This window comes from Jaculus jaculus, chromosome 21 (assembly GCF_020740685.1).
Source record: "Jaculus jaculus isolate mJacJac1 chromosome 21, mJacJac1.mat.Y.cur, whole genome shotgun sequence".
In the NCBI taxonomy this organism is placed as follows: domain Eukaryota; kingdom Metazoa; phylum Chordata; class Mammalia; order Rodentia; family Dipodidae; genus Jaculus; species Jaculus jaculus.
Window position 1 is genome coordinate 13,566,218 of NC_059122.1, and position 14,819 is coordinate 13,581,036.

Consider the following 14,819-nt stretch of genomic DNA (forward strand, 5'->3'; position numbering starts at 1 on the left):
CTGGGGCCCATTATGGCCCTGGATTCCAGCTGCAGCCTTTTATGATCCTACTGTGTCTTCTGGAGTTGGGCACCCTACCATTGTGCCTGGGGTCGCATATACTTATTGTGTCCTGTGTCTGCCGTAACCGTAAAGGTCTCCCCTGTGACCCTACAGCACCAGAATGCTAAAGCGCCCCTCCGGTGAGCCCACCCATTGCGCGCCGGCACACGGCTCCCTCATGACCCGGTCTCCCCCAGCCTGCAGTCCTGGGGACCGTCGCATTATAACCTTGACCTTAATCACCCTCCGAGAGCGCCACGCCTGGCTTCATCCCCAGCCCCTCTCCACTCCCTGCACCTTGAACCCACAAAACCCCAGGCCTGGGGCTGGAGAGATGGCTTAGCGGTTAAGGCGTTCGCCAGATGCACAAGGGGGCGCATGCATCTGGAGTTCGTTTGCAGTGACAGGAGGCCCTGGCGCGCCCATCTTCTCTCTCTCCTCTTTCTCTCTCTCTCTCTCTCTCTCAAATAAATAAAATATATTTAAAGAAAAGAAAAGAAAAAACCCTAGGCTGCGCCCTTCCCTGGCTGCCCCCGGGGTGTCCTGCGATCCGGGGCACCCTGCCGGAACCCTTGCCTGCCCCTTCGCAGGCAGTCCTCGGAGCGCGCGGGGCAGCTGGAGGCCACCCTGAGCAGCTGCCGCCGCCGCCTGGGGGAGCTCCGGGAACTGCGGCGCCAGGTGCGCCAGCTGGAGGAGCGCAACGCGGGCCACGCGGAGCGCACGCGGCAGCTGGAGGAGGAGCTGCGGCGGGCCGGCTCCCTGCGCGCCGACCTCGAGGCCCAGCGGCGGCAGGTGAGGCCTGCGCGGGGGGGGCGGGGGAGGGGACGCGGCTTAGCCACCCGGACCCAGGACCCCTAACCGCCAGCCAGCACCCCCACCTCTGCCAGCTCCCTGTCCCGGGTTTGTAAGCGCTTCCCCTCCCTCCAGGCACAAACTCTCCCAGTTTCCCTTTTCTTTTCTCTTCTCCTCCCCTTCCCTCCTTCCCTCCTTCCCTCCCTCCTTCCCTCCTTCCTTCTTTCCTTCCTTCCTTCCTTCTTTCCTTCCTTCCTTCCTTCCTTCCTTCTTTCCTTCCTTCCTTCCTTCCCTCCCTCCTTCCTTCCTTCCTTCCTTCCTTCCCTCCCTCCTTCCTTCCCTCCTTCCTTCCCTCCTTCCTTCCCTCCTTCCTTCTTTCCTTCCTTCCCTCCTTCCCTCCCTCCCTCCCTCCCTCCCTCCCTCCTTCCTTCCTTCCTTCCTTCCAATGAGAAGCTGGGCATGGTGGGGCATGCTTTTAAAATATTTTTTTTAATTTATTTATTTGACAGGGGGGTGGAGAGAATGGGTGTGCCAGGGCCTCCAGTAACGGCACATGAACTCCAGACATGAGCACCCCCTTGTGCATCTGGCTAACTTGGGTCCTGGGAAATCACACCTGTCTTTTTTGGCTTTGCAGGCAAATGCCTTAACCACTAAGCCATCCCTGCAGACCCCCCCTCCTTTCTTTTCTTTTGTCTTTTCGAGGTAGGGTCTCACTGTAGCCCAGGCTGACCTGGAATTCACTATGCAGTCTCAGGGTGGCCTCGAACTCAGGGATCCTCCTACCTGTGCCTCCAGAGGGCTGGGAGTAAAGCCGGCTTAATTTTTTTCTCTTTTAAAAATATTTTAATTTATTTATTTGAGCAAGAGACATACAGAAATAGGCAGGTAGAGAGAGAGAGAAAGAGAGAGAGAGAGAGAGAATGGGTGTGCCAGGGCCTCCAGCCACTGCATCTGGTTTATGTGTGTCCTGAGGAGTCGAACCTGGGTCTTTTAGCTTTCCTTGGTTTCTTAAACTTTTTTTGGTTGTTGTTTATTTACTTATGAGAGAGACAGAGGGGGCCATATAGAGAATGGGCACACCAGGGCCTTCAGCCGCCACAAAACGAACTCCAGAAGCTGGCGCCACCTTGTGCCTATGGCTTATGTGGGCACTGGGGAATCGAACCTGGTCCTTTGGCTCTGCAGGCAGGTGCCACAAGCGTGAAGCCATCTCTCCAGCCCTCTTCCAGTTTCTTGGAGTCCCTGAGGCCCTTCTGGCTGGGCCCTTCTCCCAGTCCGCCTTCCTCTTCCCACCCACTGTGCCTGTCTCTCTGACCAGGTGCAGGGCCTACAGGTCCAGCGTCAGGAGGAGGCCATCAAGGCGGAGAAATGGCTGTTCGAGTGCCGCAACCTGGAGGAGAAGTATGAGTCAGTGACGAAGGAAAAGGAGGTGAGGCTGGGATTCTGCGGGCCGGCCTCTCGCACCTGTTTCCTGGGGAATCCCACTGGCCTCTTGTGGCATCTTGCGTCCTGTCCCCGCAGCGCCTGTTGGCGGAGAGGGACTCGCTGCGGGAGGCCAACGAGGAGCTGCGCTGCGCCCAGCTGCAACCAAGGGGATTGACTCAGGCGGGTGAGCCGGGGGCCCATTGGGTCCGAGGGAGGGGAGGTCTGAGGCTGAATGCAAAACTGCCATAAACCAGGTGTAGTGGCACATGCCTTTAGTTCTAGCACTTGGGAGGTGAACGTAGGAGGATTACTAAGTCCAAGGCCACCGCAAAACTACAGAGTGAGTTCCAGGTCAGCCTGGGCCACAGTGAGACCCTACACCTCAGTGGGGGAGAGGGCTGCACTTGGTGGTGCACGCCTTTAATTTCAGCACTTCGGAGGCAGAGGTAGGAGAATCACTGTGAGTTCAAGGCCAACTGTGACTACATAGTGAATTCCAGGTCAGCCTGGGCTAGAGCAAGACCCTACCTTGAAAAAAAAAAAAAAAAAAAAGCCGGGCATGGTAGTGCATGCCTTTAATCCCAGCACTTGGGAGGCAGAGGTAGGTAGATTTCTGTGAGTTCGAGGCCACCCTGGGACTACATAGTGAATTCCAAGTTAGCCTGGGCTAGAGCAAAACTCTTATCTAGAAAAACCAAAAACAACAACAAAACATGAAGGACTCTAAAGCCAGGTGTGTGATGGGGCATACATTCAATCCCCAGCATTTGGGGAGGTGGATGTAAGAGGACCAGGACTTCAAGGTCATCCTTGGTCATGGCTAGCCTGGAGTACATAAGGCCCTGTTTTAATAGATGAATGAAGGGAGCCAGGCGTGGTGGCCCACGCCTTTAATCCCAGCACTCGGGAGGCAGAGGTAGGAGGATTGCCATGAGTTCGAGGCCACTCTGAGACTCCACAGTGAATTCCAGGTCAGCCTGGGCTAGAGTGAGACCCTACCTCGAAAAACCAAAAAAAAAAAAAAAAAAAAAAAAAAAAAAAAGAATGAAGGGAGCAGGGCGTGGTGGCGCAGGCCTTTAATCCCAGCACTGGGGAGGCAGAGGTAGGAGAATCACAGAGAGTTGGAGGCCACTCTGAGACTACATAGTGAATTCCAGGTCAGCCTGTGCTAGAATGAGACCTTACCTTGAAAAACCAAAATAAATGAAGGGAGGGAGGGAGGGGAGAATCCTGGGAATGGGGATGCACAGAGATGTCGAGACTTCTCTCATTTTCTAGACCCTTCCCTGGATCCCACCCAGCCAGGCCTGGAAAACTTAGCAGCAGAGATCCTCCCTGCCGAGCTCAGGTACATCGTGTTCCTCATCACCTGCCCTCCGCCATGCCCCAGAGTGCATGCCCACCCACAGCCTCTGCTGCTGAGTGTCCGTTCCCTGCTTGTAGTGGGCGCCAAGACCCACCTGCTCAGACCATGCTCTTACTTGGCCCAGGCTTTAGCCCTTCTTGGTGGATTTGCCTCTTCCAGATCTATTTTCAGTATACAAATTAGGTTCAATACACCTGGCTCCACTCTGCAAAACTCCTCCCTATGTCCAAATGGGTGTGGCAACACACACCATTAATCCTAGCACTTGGGAGGCAGAGGTTTGAGTTTGAGGACAGCCTGGGACACAGCGTGGGTTCCATGTCATCCTAGGCTAGAGCGAGACCCTGCTGTGGGGGAAAAATAAAAACAAGTGTCCCCGGGCTGGACAAAGCCTGGGAACTCAGGGTTTTTTGTTTGTTTTATTTATTTTTTTAAGAGAATGATTTTTATTTATTTATTTGAGAGAAAGAAACAGGCAGAAAGGGAGAGAGAGAGAGGAAGAGAATGGGCATGCTAGGGCCTCCAGCCACTGAAACTGGGATTAAAGGCATGCGCCACCACACCCGCCCTTGCCCATCTCTCTTTTTTTTAACTTTTTGTTATTTATTTATTTGAGAGTGACAGACACAGAGAGAAAGAGGCAGATAGATAAATAGAAAGAGAGAGAGAGAGGGAGAGAGAGAATGGGCATGACAGGGCCTCTAGCTACTGCAAAGGAACTCCAGACGCGTGCGCCCCCTTGTGCATCTGGTCAACAGGGTCCTGGAGAATCAAACCAGGATCTTTTGGCTTTGCAGGCAAGTGCCTTAACTGCTAAGCCATCTCTCCAGCCCCTTGTTTTGTTTATTTGAGGTAGGGTCTCACTACCTAGCCTAGCCAGCCCGGGCAAACCTAGAATTCACTCTATAGTCTCAGGCTGGCCTTGAACTCATGGTGATCCTCCTACCTCTGCCTCCCGAGTGCTGGGATTAAAGGCGTGTGCCACCGTGCCTGGCTGGAACCCAGTTTGACTCCCAAGTACTCACGTAAGCCAGAGGCACAAGGTGGTGCATACATCTGGAGTTTGTTTGCAGTGGCTGGAAGCCCTGGTGTGGTCATTCTTTCTCATCTCTATCTACCTTTCTCTCTTTCTCAAATAAGTAAACAAAAACGGGGCTGGAGAGATGGTTTAATACTTAAGGCACTTGCCTGAGAAGCCTAAGGACCCAAGTAAGGCAGATGCACAAGGTAGAGCATGTATCTGGAGTTTGTTTGCAGTGGCTGGAGGCACTGATGTGCCCATTCTCTCTCTCTCTTTCTCTCTCTTTCCCTCAAATAAACAAAAATAAAAATAAATTTAAAAGCCCAATGTAGTAGTGCACGCCTTTAATCCCAGCACTTGGGAGGCAGAGATAGGAGGATTGTTAAGAGTTTGAGGCCAACCTGAGGCTACATAGTGAATTCCAGGTCAGCTTGGACTAGAGTTAGACCCTACCACGAAAACCCAAAATAAATAACTAAATAATAGAAATAAAATAAATTTAAAATATGGAGTTTAAAAATATGTTCTCATCCATCTCTGTTTTTTCAACTCTATTTTTATTTATTTATTTGAGAAGAGAGAGAGAGAGAGAAAGAGGCAGAGAGAGGGAGAGAGAGAACGGGCATGCCAGGGCCTCCAGCCACTGCAAATGAACTCCAGTTGCATGCGACCCCTTGTACATCTGGCTTATGTGGGTCCTGGGGAATCAAACTGGGGTGCTTTGGCTTTATAGGCAAATGCCTTAACCGCTAAGCCATCTCTCCAGCCCCTCATCTCTCTCTCTCTCTCTCTCTCTCTCTCTCTCTCTCTCTCTCTCTCTCTCTTTTTTCTCTGAGGTAGGGTTTCACTGTAGCCTAGGCTGACCTGGAATTCACTATGTCGTCTCAGGATGGCCTTGAACTCTCGGCGCTTCTTCTACCTTTGCTGGGATTAAAGGCATGCGCCACCACGCCCAGCCTTGCCCATCTCTTTTTTTTTTTTTTAACTTTTTGTTATTTATTTATTTATTTATTTGAAAGTGACATACACAGAGAGAAAGAGGTAGATAGATAGATAAATAGAGAGAGAGAGAGAGAGAATGGGCATGACAGGGCCTCTAGCTACTGCAAAGGAATTCCAGACACGTGCGCCCCCTTGTGCATCTGGCTAACGTGGGTCCTGGGGAACCGAGCCTCGAACCGGGGTCCTTAGGCTTCACAGGCAGGCGCTCAACCGCTAAGCCGTCTCCCCAGCCCCCATCCATCTCCTTTTGGTCCTCGATCCCGGAGCAGAGGCCTGCAGTCAGCCGGCGCTGTGCCCTGCGCTCCCTGACTGCCTCCTTCCTGCTGTCACCATTCTTGTAGCGGGATCTGGGTGTTCTAACCCTTCCCGTAGGTCGGTCCTTGCGTGGTTCCACGTCATGCCCAGCCTGGAGCCCTGAGCTCCCTCCTACCGCGCCATCCCAGAGCCCAGGCGTGTCCCCTTCAGCAACCCTCCCCTAAGACCTGGCCGGACCCTCCCGAGGCAGAAATCGTGCCCCCAGCGCCACCTCATGGGCCGGGAACCCAAGCCGCCCTGCGGGAGGGGCTGCCCAGGACCCAGCGCTGTCTCCCCCCCCCCCCCTGCCTGGCAGGGAGACTCTCCTGAGGCTCCAACAGGAGAACAAGAGGCTGTGCCAGCAGGAGGCAGAGCACCGGGAGCGCCAGGCGGAGCTGCAGCGGCACCTGGAAGAGGCCAACCGCGCCCGCCACGCGCTGGAGGCGCAGCACCGGTGCGGGCCAGGGGCGCGGCGGGAGGGGGCCAGTGTCGGCGAAATGGAAGGGCCCGTGGCTGGCCGCCAGCGGCACCCACCCTAGTGCCCTCCTGCCCCCCTCAGGCTGAACCAGCAGCAGCTGTCTGAGCTCCAGGCCCAAGTGGGTGAGCTGAAGAAGGCCGTGCAGGAGCAAGGAGGCAAGGCTGAGGACGTGAGTGCCCGCTTCCTCCCGGCCTGGCCCTGTCTCCTTCCCTCTTAGTGACCCCTCTCCTCCTCTCTCCCCCACGCTGCCCGATGCCCGATACAGGCCATTGTGAGTACCCTGGACCCAGCGTGGGGAGGGGCTTCGATGCCTCTGCCATCCCTCTGCTCACCATGACCTGCTTCTTTCCTCCAGCCCGCCCTGCTGAAGAGGAAGCTGGAGGAACATCTGTAAGTGCGGAGAGCTGGCACTCCGCGGGCCAGGATGCCAAAAGTGTGGGATTGGGGAGTTGGTGCAGGGTGCTAGTTAGCTCGCTTGCCCGTAGTGCTCAGGTCAAATACACTCTTCCTTCCCTCCCTCACTTCCTTTTTATCTATTTCAGAGAGGGAGGGAGGGAGAGAAAAAGAGAGAGAGAGAATGGGCGCGACAGGGCCTCCAGCCACTGCAAACTAACTCCAGACGCGTGCGCCGCCTTGTGCATCTGGCTAATGTGGGTCCTGGGGAATCGAACCTGGGTCTTTAGGCTTTGCAGCCAAGTGCCTTAACCGTTAAACCATCCCTCCAGCTCCCCTTCCTTCCTCTTTTTTTGGGGGGAAGGGCCTCACTCTAGCTCAGGCTGACCCGGAATTCACTATGTAGTCTCAGGGTGGCCTCAAACTCATGGCGATCCTCCTACCTCTGCCTCCCCAGTGCTGGGATTAGAGGCGTGCCCCACCACGCCCGGCCCTTCCTTCCTCTTTACTTGATTCAGGGTGTCACAGTGAGCACAAAGCTCACCAGTCTGGATAGTCTAGACAGCCAGCGTGCTCTGGGATTCCACCTGTCTGTAGCACTCCAGTGCTGGGATCACAAGTGTGTGCCACCATGTCTGCCATTTACATGGTGCTGGGATCTGAACTCGGGTCCTTATGCTTGCATGGCAAGTACTTTACCCACTGCGCTCTTTCCAACCCAGTTTATACATTTTTTTTTAATTATTTATTTATTTATTTGAGAGCGACAGACACAGAGAGAAAGACAGATAGAGGAAGAGAGAGAGAATGGGCGCGCCAGGGCCTCCAGCCTCTGCAAACGAACTCCAGACGCGTGCGCCCCCTTGTGCATCTGGCTAATGTGGGACCTGGGGAACCGAGCCTCGAACCAGGGTGCTTAGGCTTCACAGGCAAGCGCTTAACCGCTAAGCCATCTCTCCAGCCCTATACATGTTTTTTTAATGTTACTTATTTTTCATTTTTATTTTGAGAGAGAGAGAGAAAGAGGCAGAGAGAGAGAGAATGGATGTGCCAGGGCCTTCAGCCACTGCGAATGAACACCAGACACGCGGGCCCCTTTGTGTGCATGTGTGATATTATATGCTTGCATCACTGTGTGTCTGACGTACGTGGGATCTGGAGAGTAGAACATGGGTCTTTAGGCTTCACATGCAAGCGCCTCAACTGCTAAGCCATCTCTCCAGCCCTCTTTTCTTTTTTTCTTTCTTTCTTTCTTTCTTTTTTTTTTTTTTTGAGGTAGGGTCTCGCTCTAACTCAGGCTAACCTAGAATTCACTATGTAGTCTCAGGATGGCCTTGAACTCACAGTAATCCTCCTACTTCTACCTCCTGAGTGCTGGGATTAAAGGCGTTCACAACTATGCCTAGCTTTTTCTTTTAGTTTTCTTTTTCTTTTTTTTTTTTGAGACAGGATCTCATATAGCCAAAGCTACACTGATTCTGTTGCTTCCATGTCTCAAGGGCTAGGATCACAGGCATGCACCACTATACCTGCCTGTCAACTATGGTCTTGTAGACACAGGGAAGGAAAAAGGATTATTTGGCTACTTGGGCACTATGGGGAAGCATGGAAGGGCTTTCATCCAGGTACTGGGATAAAATGTTATCTTTTACTTTTTGCTTTTTTGTTGGGGTGGGATGTGATGGAAATGAAATCCAGGGCCTCACACAGGGAGCACTATAGCTCTTAGGAAAAAAAAAAAAAATCCTGGGGCTGGAGGAATGGCTTAGGAGTTAAGGCATTTGCCTGCAAAGCCAAAGGACCCAGGTTCGATTCCCAGGACCCACATTAGCCAGATGCAGAAGGGGCCACATGCATCTGGAATTTGTTTGCAGTGGCTGGAGGCCCTGGCAAGCCCATTCTATCTCTCTCCCCCTCTTTCTCTGTCAAATGAATATAAATAAAATATTTTTTAAAAAATCCTGGGACTGGAAAGAAGGCTTAATGGTTAAGGCGCTTGCCAGAGAAGCCTAAGGACCAGGTTTGATTCCCCAGGACCCATGTAAGCCAGGTACACAAAGTGGCACATGTGTCTGAAGTTTGTTTGCAGTGACTGGAAGCCCTGGGATATCCATTTTCTCTCTTTCTCTCCTAAATAAATAAATGAAAATTAAAAATCAATAAATAATCCTGGCCAGGTGTGGTGGTGCACACCTTTAATCCCAGCACTCAGGAGGTAGAGGTAGGAGGATTACTGTGAGTTTGAGGCCACCCTGAGACTACAGCCTGAGTTAGAGTTAGACCCTACCACAGGGGGAAAAAAAAAGTTCCCTGGCTGCTGGTTGGACAATGAATGGAGCTAAGGGGTTGTGAGCAGAAGGGTCTGGCCAGAGAAGAAGGAATTATGATGGCCAGACCCATTTACTCAGGGACTGTGGGATGGGGAGAAGATTGAGGGGCGGGGATGGTGGGGCTAGATATTTAGAGGGCACAGCCCCCAGGTGTGACGGGCTAGCCACTAGAGAGTTTGATGGCCATAAAGTGGCTTATGGCTGGGGCTGGAAAGATGGCTTAGCTGTTAAGGAGCTGCCCTGCAAAACCAAAGGACTCAGGTTTGATTCCCCAGGACCTAAGTAAAGCCACATACACAATGTTGTGCATGTGTCTGGAGTTTGCAGCTGGAGGCCCTGGTGCACCTGTTCTCTGTATCTGCCTCTTTGTCAAATAAGTAAAAAATTTTAAAAAAAAGAAAGAAAGAACAGAGCCTTATGACTGGATGGAAGGGTTGTGATGACCAGTAGAATGAAAGAGAACCCAGAGGGCTGTGGTGTTGGTCAGTGAGAACCCACCAGTGAGAGGAGGGCAGTAGACTGCCTGCCTGGAATCCCCCAGTGAGGGGTTTTGGTGTGGCCCAGTGGTAAAGCGCTCACCTAGCATGGACAAGGTCCTGAGTTCCATTCCCAGCACAGCAGGTAAATAGGGCTGAAGAGAGAGAGAGAGAGAGAGAGAGAGAGAGAGGGGGGGGGGGGGGGGGGAAGGAGGGAGGGAGGGAGGGAGGGAGGGAGGGAAGGAAAGAGGGAGAGAGGCCAGGTTGAAGTCAGCCCGCTGCTGCGCACCCCGCACCCGCAGGCAGAAACTTCACGAAGCTGACCTGGAGCTACAGCGGAAACGAGAATACATCGAAGAGCTGGAGCCACCCACCGCCAGCAGCAGTGAGTGGGCTCCACAGCTCCCGGGCTGGGGTGGGGGGGTGGGGGGGGCTGGCATGCACCGCGAGCTCAGGGACCCCCGTTCCCCAGCAGCCCGGCGCATCGAAGAGCTGCAAGACAGCCTGCAGAAGAAGGACGCGGACCTGCGGGCCATGGAGGAGCGCTACCGCCGCTACGTGGACAAGGCCCGCACGGTGAGGCTCTGCGCACCAGCTTGCCTGAGCCCTCGCTTCCTGTGCCTCCATCCCTTCATGCCGCTGCCAGTTGGCACATTTCTTCCCACTAGGTTGACATCAGTCAGACCACAGCATGGACCTCTGCTTGGGATGGAGAGAGAGAGAGAGATAGATAGATATAGCTATAGATATAGTTTGTTTGCTTTCCTCCAGGTAGGGTCTCACTCTAGCTCAGGCTGACCTGGAGCCCACTGTGTAGTCTCAGGGTGGCCTCGAACTCACAGCGATCCTCCTACCTCTGCCTCCTGAGTGCAGGTATTAAAGGCATGTGCCACCATGCCCAGCTACATAATTTTTATTTATATATTTGAGAAAAAGGAAGAGGCAGAGACAAGGAGAAAGAATGAGCGTGCCATGCCAGGGCATCCAAGCCATTGCAAACGCGCTCCAGACGCATGCGCCACCTTGCGCATCTGGGTTCTGTAGGTTCTGGGGACTCGAACCTGGGTCCTTTGGCTCTGCAGGCAGGCACCTTAACCATTAAGCCATCTCTCCAGCCCAGGCTGTCCTATTTCAAAACAATTCAGCGTTTCAAAGGGTTCTGCAAAGAGGCTGGAGGCATGGCTCAGTGGCAGAGGGCTTCCCCCAGTCCCCCAGTGAGGGGCTCAGAGCAGCAGAAAGCTCTGGGCTCCACCTGTAACACTGCAAGCTTTGCATGGTAAAGTAAGGCCGAAGATTGGCCCACTAGTACACATCTAAACTCCTACCCACTCTAGAGGCTGAGGCGGGGGAGAATGGGCAAGTGTGAGGCTAACGTGAGCTGTAGAATGAGTCCTTCCTTCCGTTTTTTTTTTTTTTAATTTTTTTAAAAAATTACTTATTTATTTATTTGAGAGCGACAGACACACAGAGAGAAAGACAGATAGAGGGAGAGAGAGAGAATGGGTGCGCCAGGGCTTCCAGCCTCTGCAAACTCCAGACACATGCGCCCCCTTGTGCATCTGGTTAACGTGGGACCTGGGGAACCCAGCCTCGAACCGGGGTCCTTAGGTTTCACAGGCAAGCGCTTAACCGCTAAGCCCTCTCTCCAGCCCATTCCTTTCGTTTTTTATGAGTAGTTTTTCAAGGTAGGGTCTCACTCTAGCCCAGACTGACCTGGAATTCACTCTGTAGTCTCAAGGTGACCTCAGAGCCACTGCAGTCATCCTACCTGTGCCTCCCACGTGCCGGGTTTAAAGGCGTGCGCCACCATGATGCCTGGAGAAGTGAGTCAGCAGTTAAAGGCACCTGCTTGTCAAGCCTGCTGGCCTGGGTTCCGTTCCCCAGCCGCCTGTGTAAAGCTGAACTGTTGTTTGATGGCAGCAGTAAGAGACCCTGCCATACCCATAAACATGTGCACCTGTGCAAATAACGGTTAAGGTGCTTGCCTGCGAAGCCTAAGGACCCAGGTTTGACTCTTCAGATCTGCACAAACCTGAGGCATGCGTCTGGAGTTCTTTTGCAGTGGCTGGAAGCCCTGGTGCGCCCATTCTCTCAGTCTGTCTGCCTCTTTTGCTATGTCTGTCACTCTCAAATAAATAAAAACAAAAGCAAAAAGAAAACAAGGGTGGAAGGGATGGTTTAGTGGTTAAGGCACTTGCCTGCAACACCAAAGGACCCACGTAAACCAGAATATGGAGTTCGTTTGCAGTGGCTGGAGGCCCTGGCGCCCCCGTTCTCTCTCTCTCTCCCTGACTCTCCCAAATAAATAAAACAAATAATAATAATAACAATTTAAGTAATAAGCCGGGTGTAGTGGCGCACGCCTTTAATCCCAGCACTCAGGAGGCAGAGGTAGGAGGATTGCCGAGACTTTGAGGCCACCCTGAGACTACATAGTAAATTCCAGGTCAGCCTGAGCTAGAGTGACACCCCCACCTCAGAAAACCAAAAATAAATAAAATAATAATAATAATTTAAATAATAAACGAAAACAAGGTCTTGGTCATCCCCATAGTGAGACCAAGATCAAGGTCCACTGCCTGTCCACATCTAGGTCATCCAGACTCTGGAACCCAAGCAGCGTCCACCTGGGGGTGCACCTCCAGAATTACACGCCCTGAGGTCACAGCTTCGGGAGCGGGATGTCCGCATCCGGCACCTGGAGGTGGGTGTCCTCGTTCCTTTGCACGGCTCCCTGCGCGCGTGTGCCTGGCCCCTGACCCCTCCCCCCCCCCCCCCAGATGGACTTTGAGAAGAGCCGGAGTCAGCGGGAGCAGGAGGAGAAGCTGCTCATCAGTGCCTGGTATAACATGGTGAGTGTGCTGCTGGAAGCTGGGGGATTCGGGCCGATGGACTCACCCGCTCCCTGCCAAACACACCCTTTCCCTAGGGCATGGCCTTGCAGCAACGGGCCGGGGAAGAGCAGGCACCAGCCCATGCCCAGTCATTCCTGGCACAGCAGCGGCTGGCTACCAACGCTCGCCGAGGACCCCTGGGACGCCTCACATCCCTGAGCCTTCGTGCCACGGACAAGCACTGACAATCCTCAGCCTCTTGCCAGCTGCCAGCCAGCCAGCCAGGGCCCTAATCCGCCCTGGCATCCTCCAACTTACATGGTACCTAGGCTTAGGCCTCGGTCAACTGTTTCAGAGCCTTGAGCGGTGATCTAGGCCGTTTCCTCCGCAAGGAGGTCTGGTCTTTTGTTTTTTTTTTTTTTTTTTTAGCAATGTGATTCTTAGATTCTCTCTCTGGGGTGAATTTGTTTTCTGGGATAAGCCTGATTTTATATTTGAGAAGAATAAAGATTTTAACTGTCCTGGATAGACTGAGCCCATGATGGGAAATGGAAACAGACCAGGTACTCTGACTATTGCTTTTTTTTTTTTCCCCAAGTCAGGACCTCAGTCTAGACCAGGATGACCTGGAAATCATTCTGTGTTCACAAGCTAGCTTCAAACTCACAGCAAGTGCTGGCATTAAAGGCATGTACCAGTACACCAGCTGGGAGGTAATAACTTTGCTTTTTTGAGATAGGGTCTCCCTCTAGCTCAGGCTGACCTGGAATTCACTATGTAGTCTCAAGGTGGCCTTGAACTCATGGCAATCCTCCTACCTGTGCTTCCTGGGGAAAAAAAAAAAAAAGAGTTGCCAGGCAGGGTGGCTCATGCCTTTAATCCCTGCATTTAGGAGGCTGAGGTAGGAGGATTGCCATGAGTTCAAGGCCAGCCTGAGACTACATAGCGAATTTCAGGTCAGCCTGGGCTAGAGTGAGACCCTACCTCAACAACAACAAAAAAAGCACAGGCCAGAAGAGGGCTGGAAAGACGGCTTAGCAGTTAGGATGCTTGCCTGAGAAGCCAAGAAGCCTCTCCAGGTCCCCTGAAGCCAGTGATGCAAGTGCACAAGGCTGCACATGTGCTCAAGGGGGTTGCACACATCTGGAGCTGGATTGCAGTGGCTGGAGGCCATTCTCTCTCTCTCTCTCTCTCTCTCTCTCTCTCTCTCTCTTGCTCGCTCACTATCTCACTATCACATTAAAAAAAGACCATGCCAGGGGCTGGAGAGATGGCTTAGCGGTTAAGGCACTTGCCTGTGAAGCCTAAGGACCCAAGTTTGACTCTCCAGATCCCACGTAGGCCATATGTATAAAGCACAGGCAAGAGCAAGGTCTCACATGCCCACTGGGTGGCCCAAGCGCCTGGAGTTCGACTATAGCGGCTGAGGCCCTGGTGGGCCAATTCTTTCTTGCTCTCTCTAAAAATAAAATAAAATAATAAGTAGGCAAGCCAGAATACAGTGAGACCACACTTATACAGTTCAGAAAACAGTGTTGTTACCATAAGGCAGAGGATTCTTTTGCTCCACCTAAACCAAAATCATGAAAAGGCATAGCCACTCGGCTCTGACTGCAAAAGTGCCTTACATCACTGCCAGCACCCATATAAAAAGCCAGACTTGGCCATGCTTGGTGGTGCACATCTTTAACCCCAGCACTTGGGAGACAGAGGTAGGAGGGTTGCTTTGAGTTCAAGGCTACCATGAGACTACATAGTCAGCCTGGGCTAGTGTGAAACCCGAAAGGAAGGAAGGAAGGGAGGGTGAGAGGGAGGAAGGGAAGGAAGGAAGAGGGAAGGAGGATGGAAGGAAAAGAAAGTACATCAAAGTTGTCCTCAGCTGCCTAGAGAGTTTAGACAGCCTGGGATATCTTAAAGTTTGTCTCACATGGGAGGCAGAGGTAGGAGGATCACTGTGAGTTCAAGGCCAACCTGAGACTACATAGTAAATTCCAGGCTACCCTGGGCTAGAGCAAGACCCTATCTCAAAAAACAAAACAAAAACAAAAAAAAAAAAAAACACCAGACTGGAGAGATGGCTCAGCAGTTAAGGTGCAAAGCCAAAGGTCCTAGGTTCCATTCCCCGGACCCAGGTAAGCCACGTGTGCAAGGGGGCGCATGCGTCTGGAGTTTGTTTGCAGTGGCTGGAGACCCTGGCACATCCATTCCCTCACACCTTTCTCTTTCTCTCACTTGCTTGTTCTCTCTCTCTCTTAGAATATTAAAAAACAAACAACAACAGCAACAAAACAAACAAGGCTGCAGAGATGGTTTAGTTGTTAAGGCCTTTGCTTGGAAAGCCTGACAACCTGAGTTTGATTCCC

General features: G+C 52.5%; 1 protein-coding gene across 5 annotated transcripts in view; it reads left to right on the forward strand.

The window, feature by feature from the left end:
- Positions 1-12,876, forward strand: part of Hook2 (hook microtubule tethering protein 2) — a 29,780-nt gene extending 16,904 nt beyond the window's left edge. For 2 of the 5 annotated variants that reach the window (XM_045139356.1, XM_045139354.1), the window contains exons 11-22: positions 633-834; positions 2,156-2,266; positions 2,359-2,446; positions 3,541-3,610; positions 6,262-6,399; positions 6,505-6,592; positions 6,779-6,813; positions 9,925-10,007; positions 10,095-10,198; positions 12,216-12,326; positions 12,403-12,474; positions 12,552-12,876. In XM_045139356.1, coding sequence (XP_044995291.1) covers positions 633-834; positions 2,156-2,266; positions 2,359-2,446; positions 3,541-3,610; positions 6,262-6,399; positions 6,505-6,592; positions 6,779-6,813; positions 9,925-10,007; positions 10,095-10,198; positions 12,216-12,326; positions 12,403-12,474; positions 12,552-12,701 — 1,252 coding nt within the window. In that variant the 3' untranslated portion in view covers positions 12,702-12,876. Of the gene's footprint in view, positions 1-632; positions 835-2,155; positions 2,267-2,358; positions 2,447-3,540; positions 3,611-6,261; positions 6,400-6,504; positions 6,593-6,688; positions 6,695-6,778; positions 6,814-9,924; positions 10,008-10,094; positions 10,199-12,215; positions 12,327-12,402; positions 12,475-12,551 lie in introns of all 5 variants that reach the window. The other 3 variants (XM_045139352.1, XM_045139353.1, XM_045139355.1) reach the window with 3 other exon arrangements.
- The last annotated feature ends 1,943 nt before the right edge of the window (positions 12,877-14,819 follow it).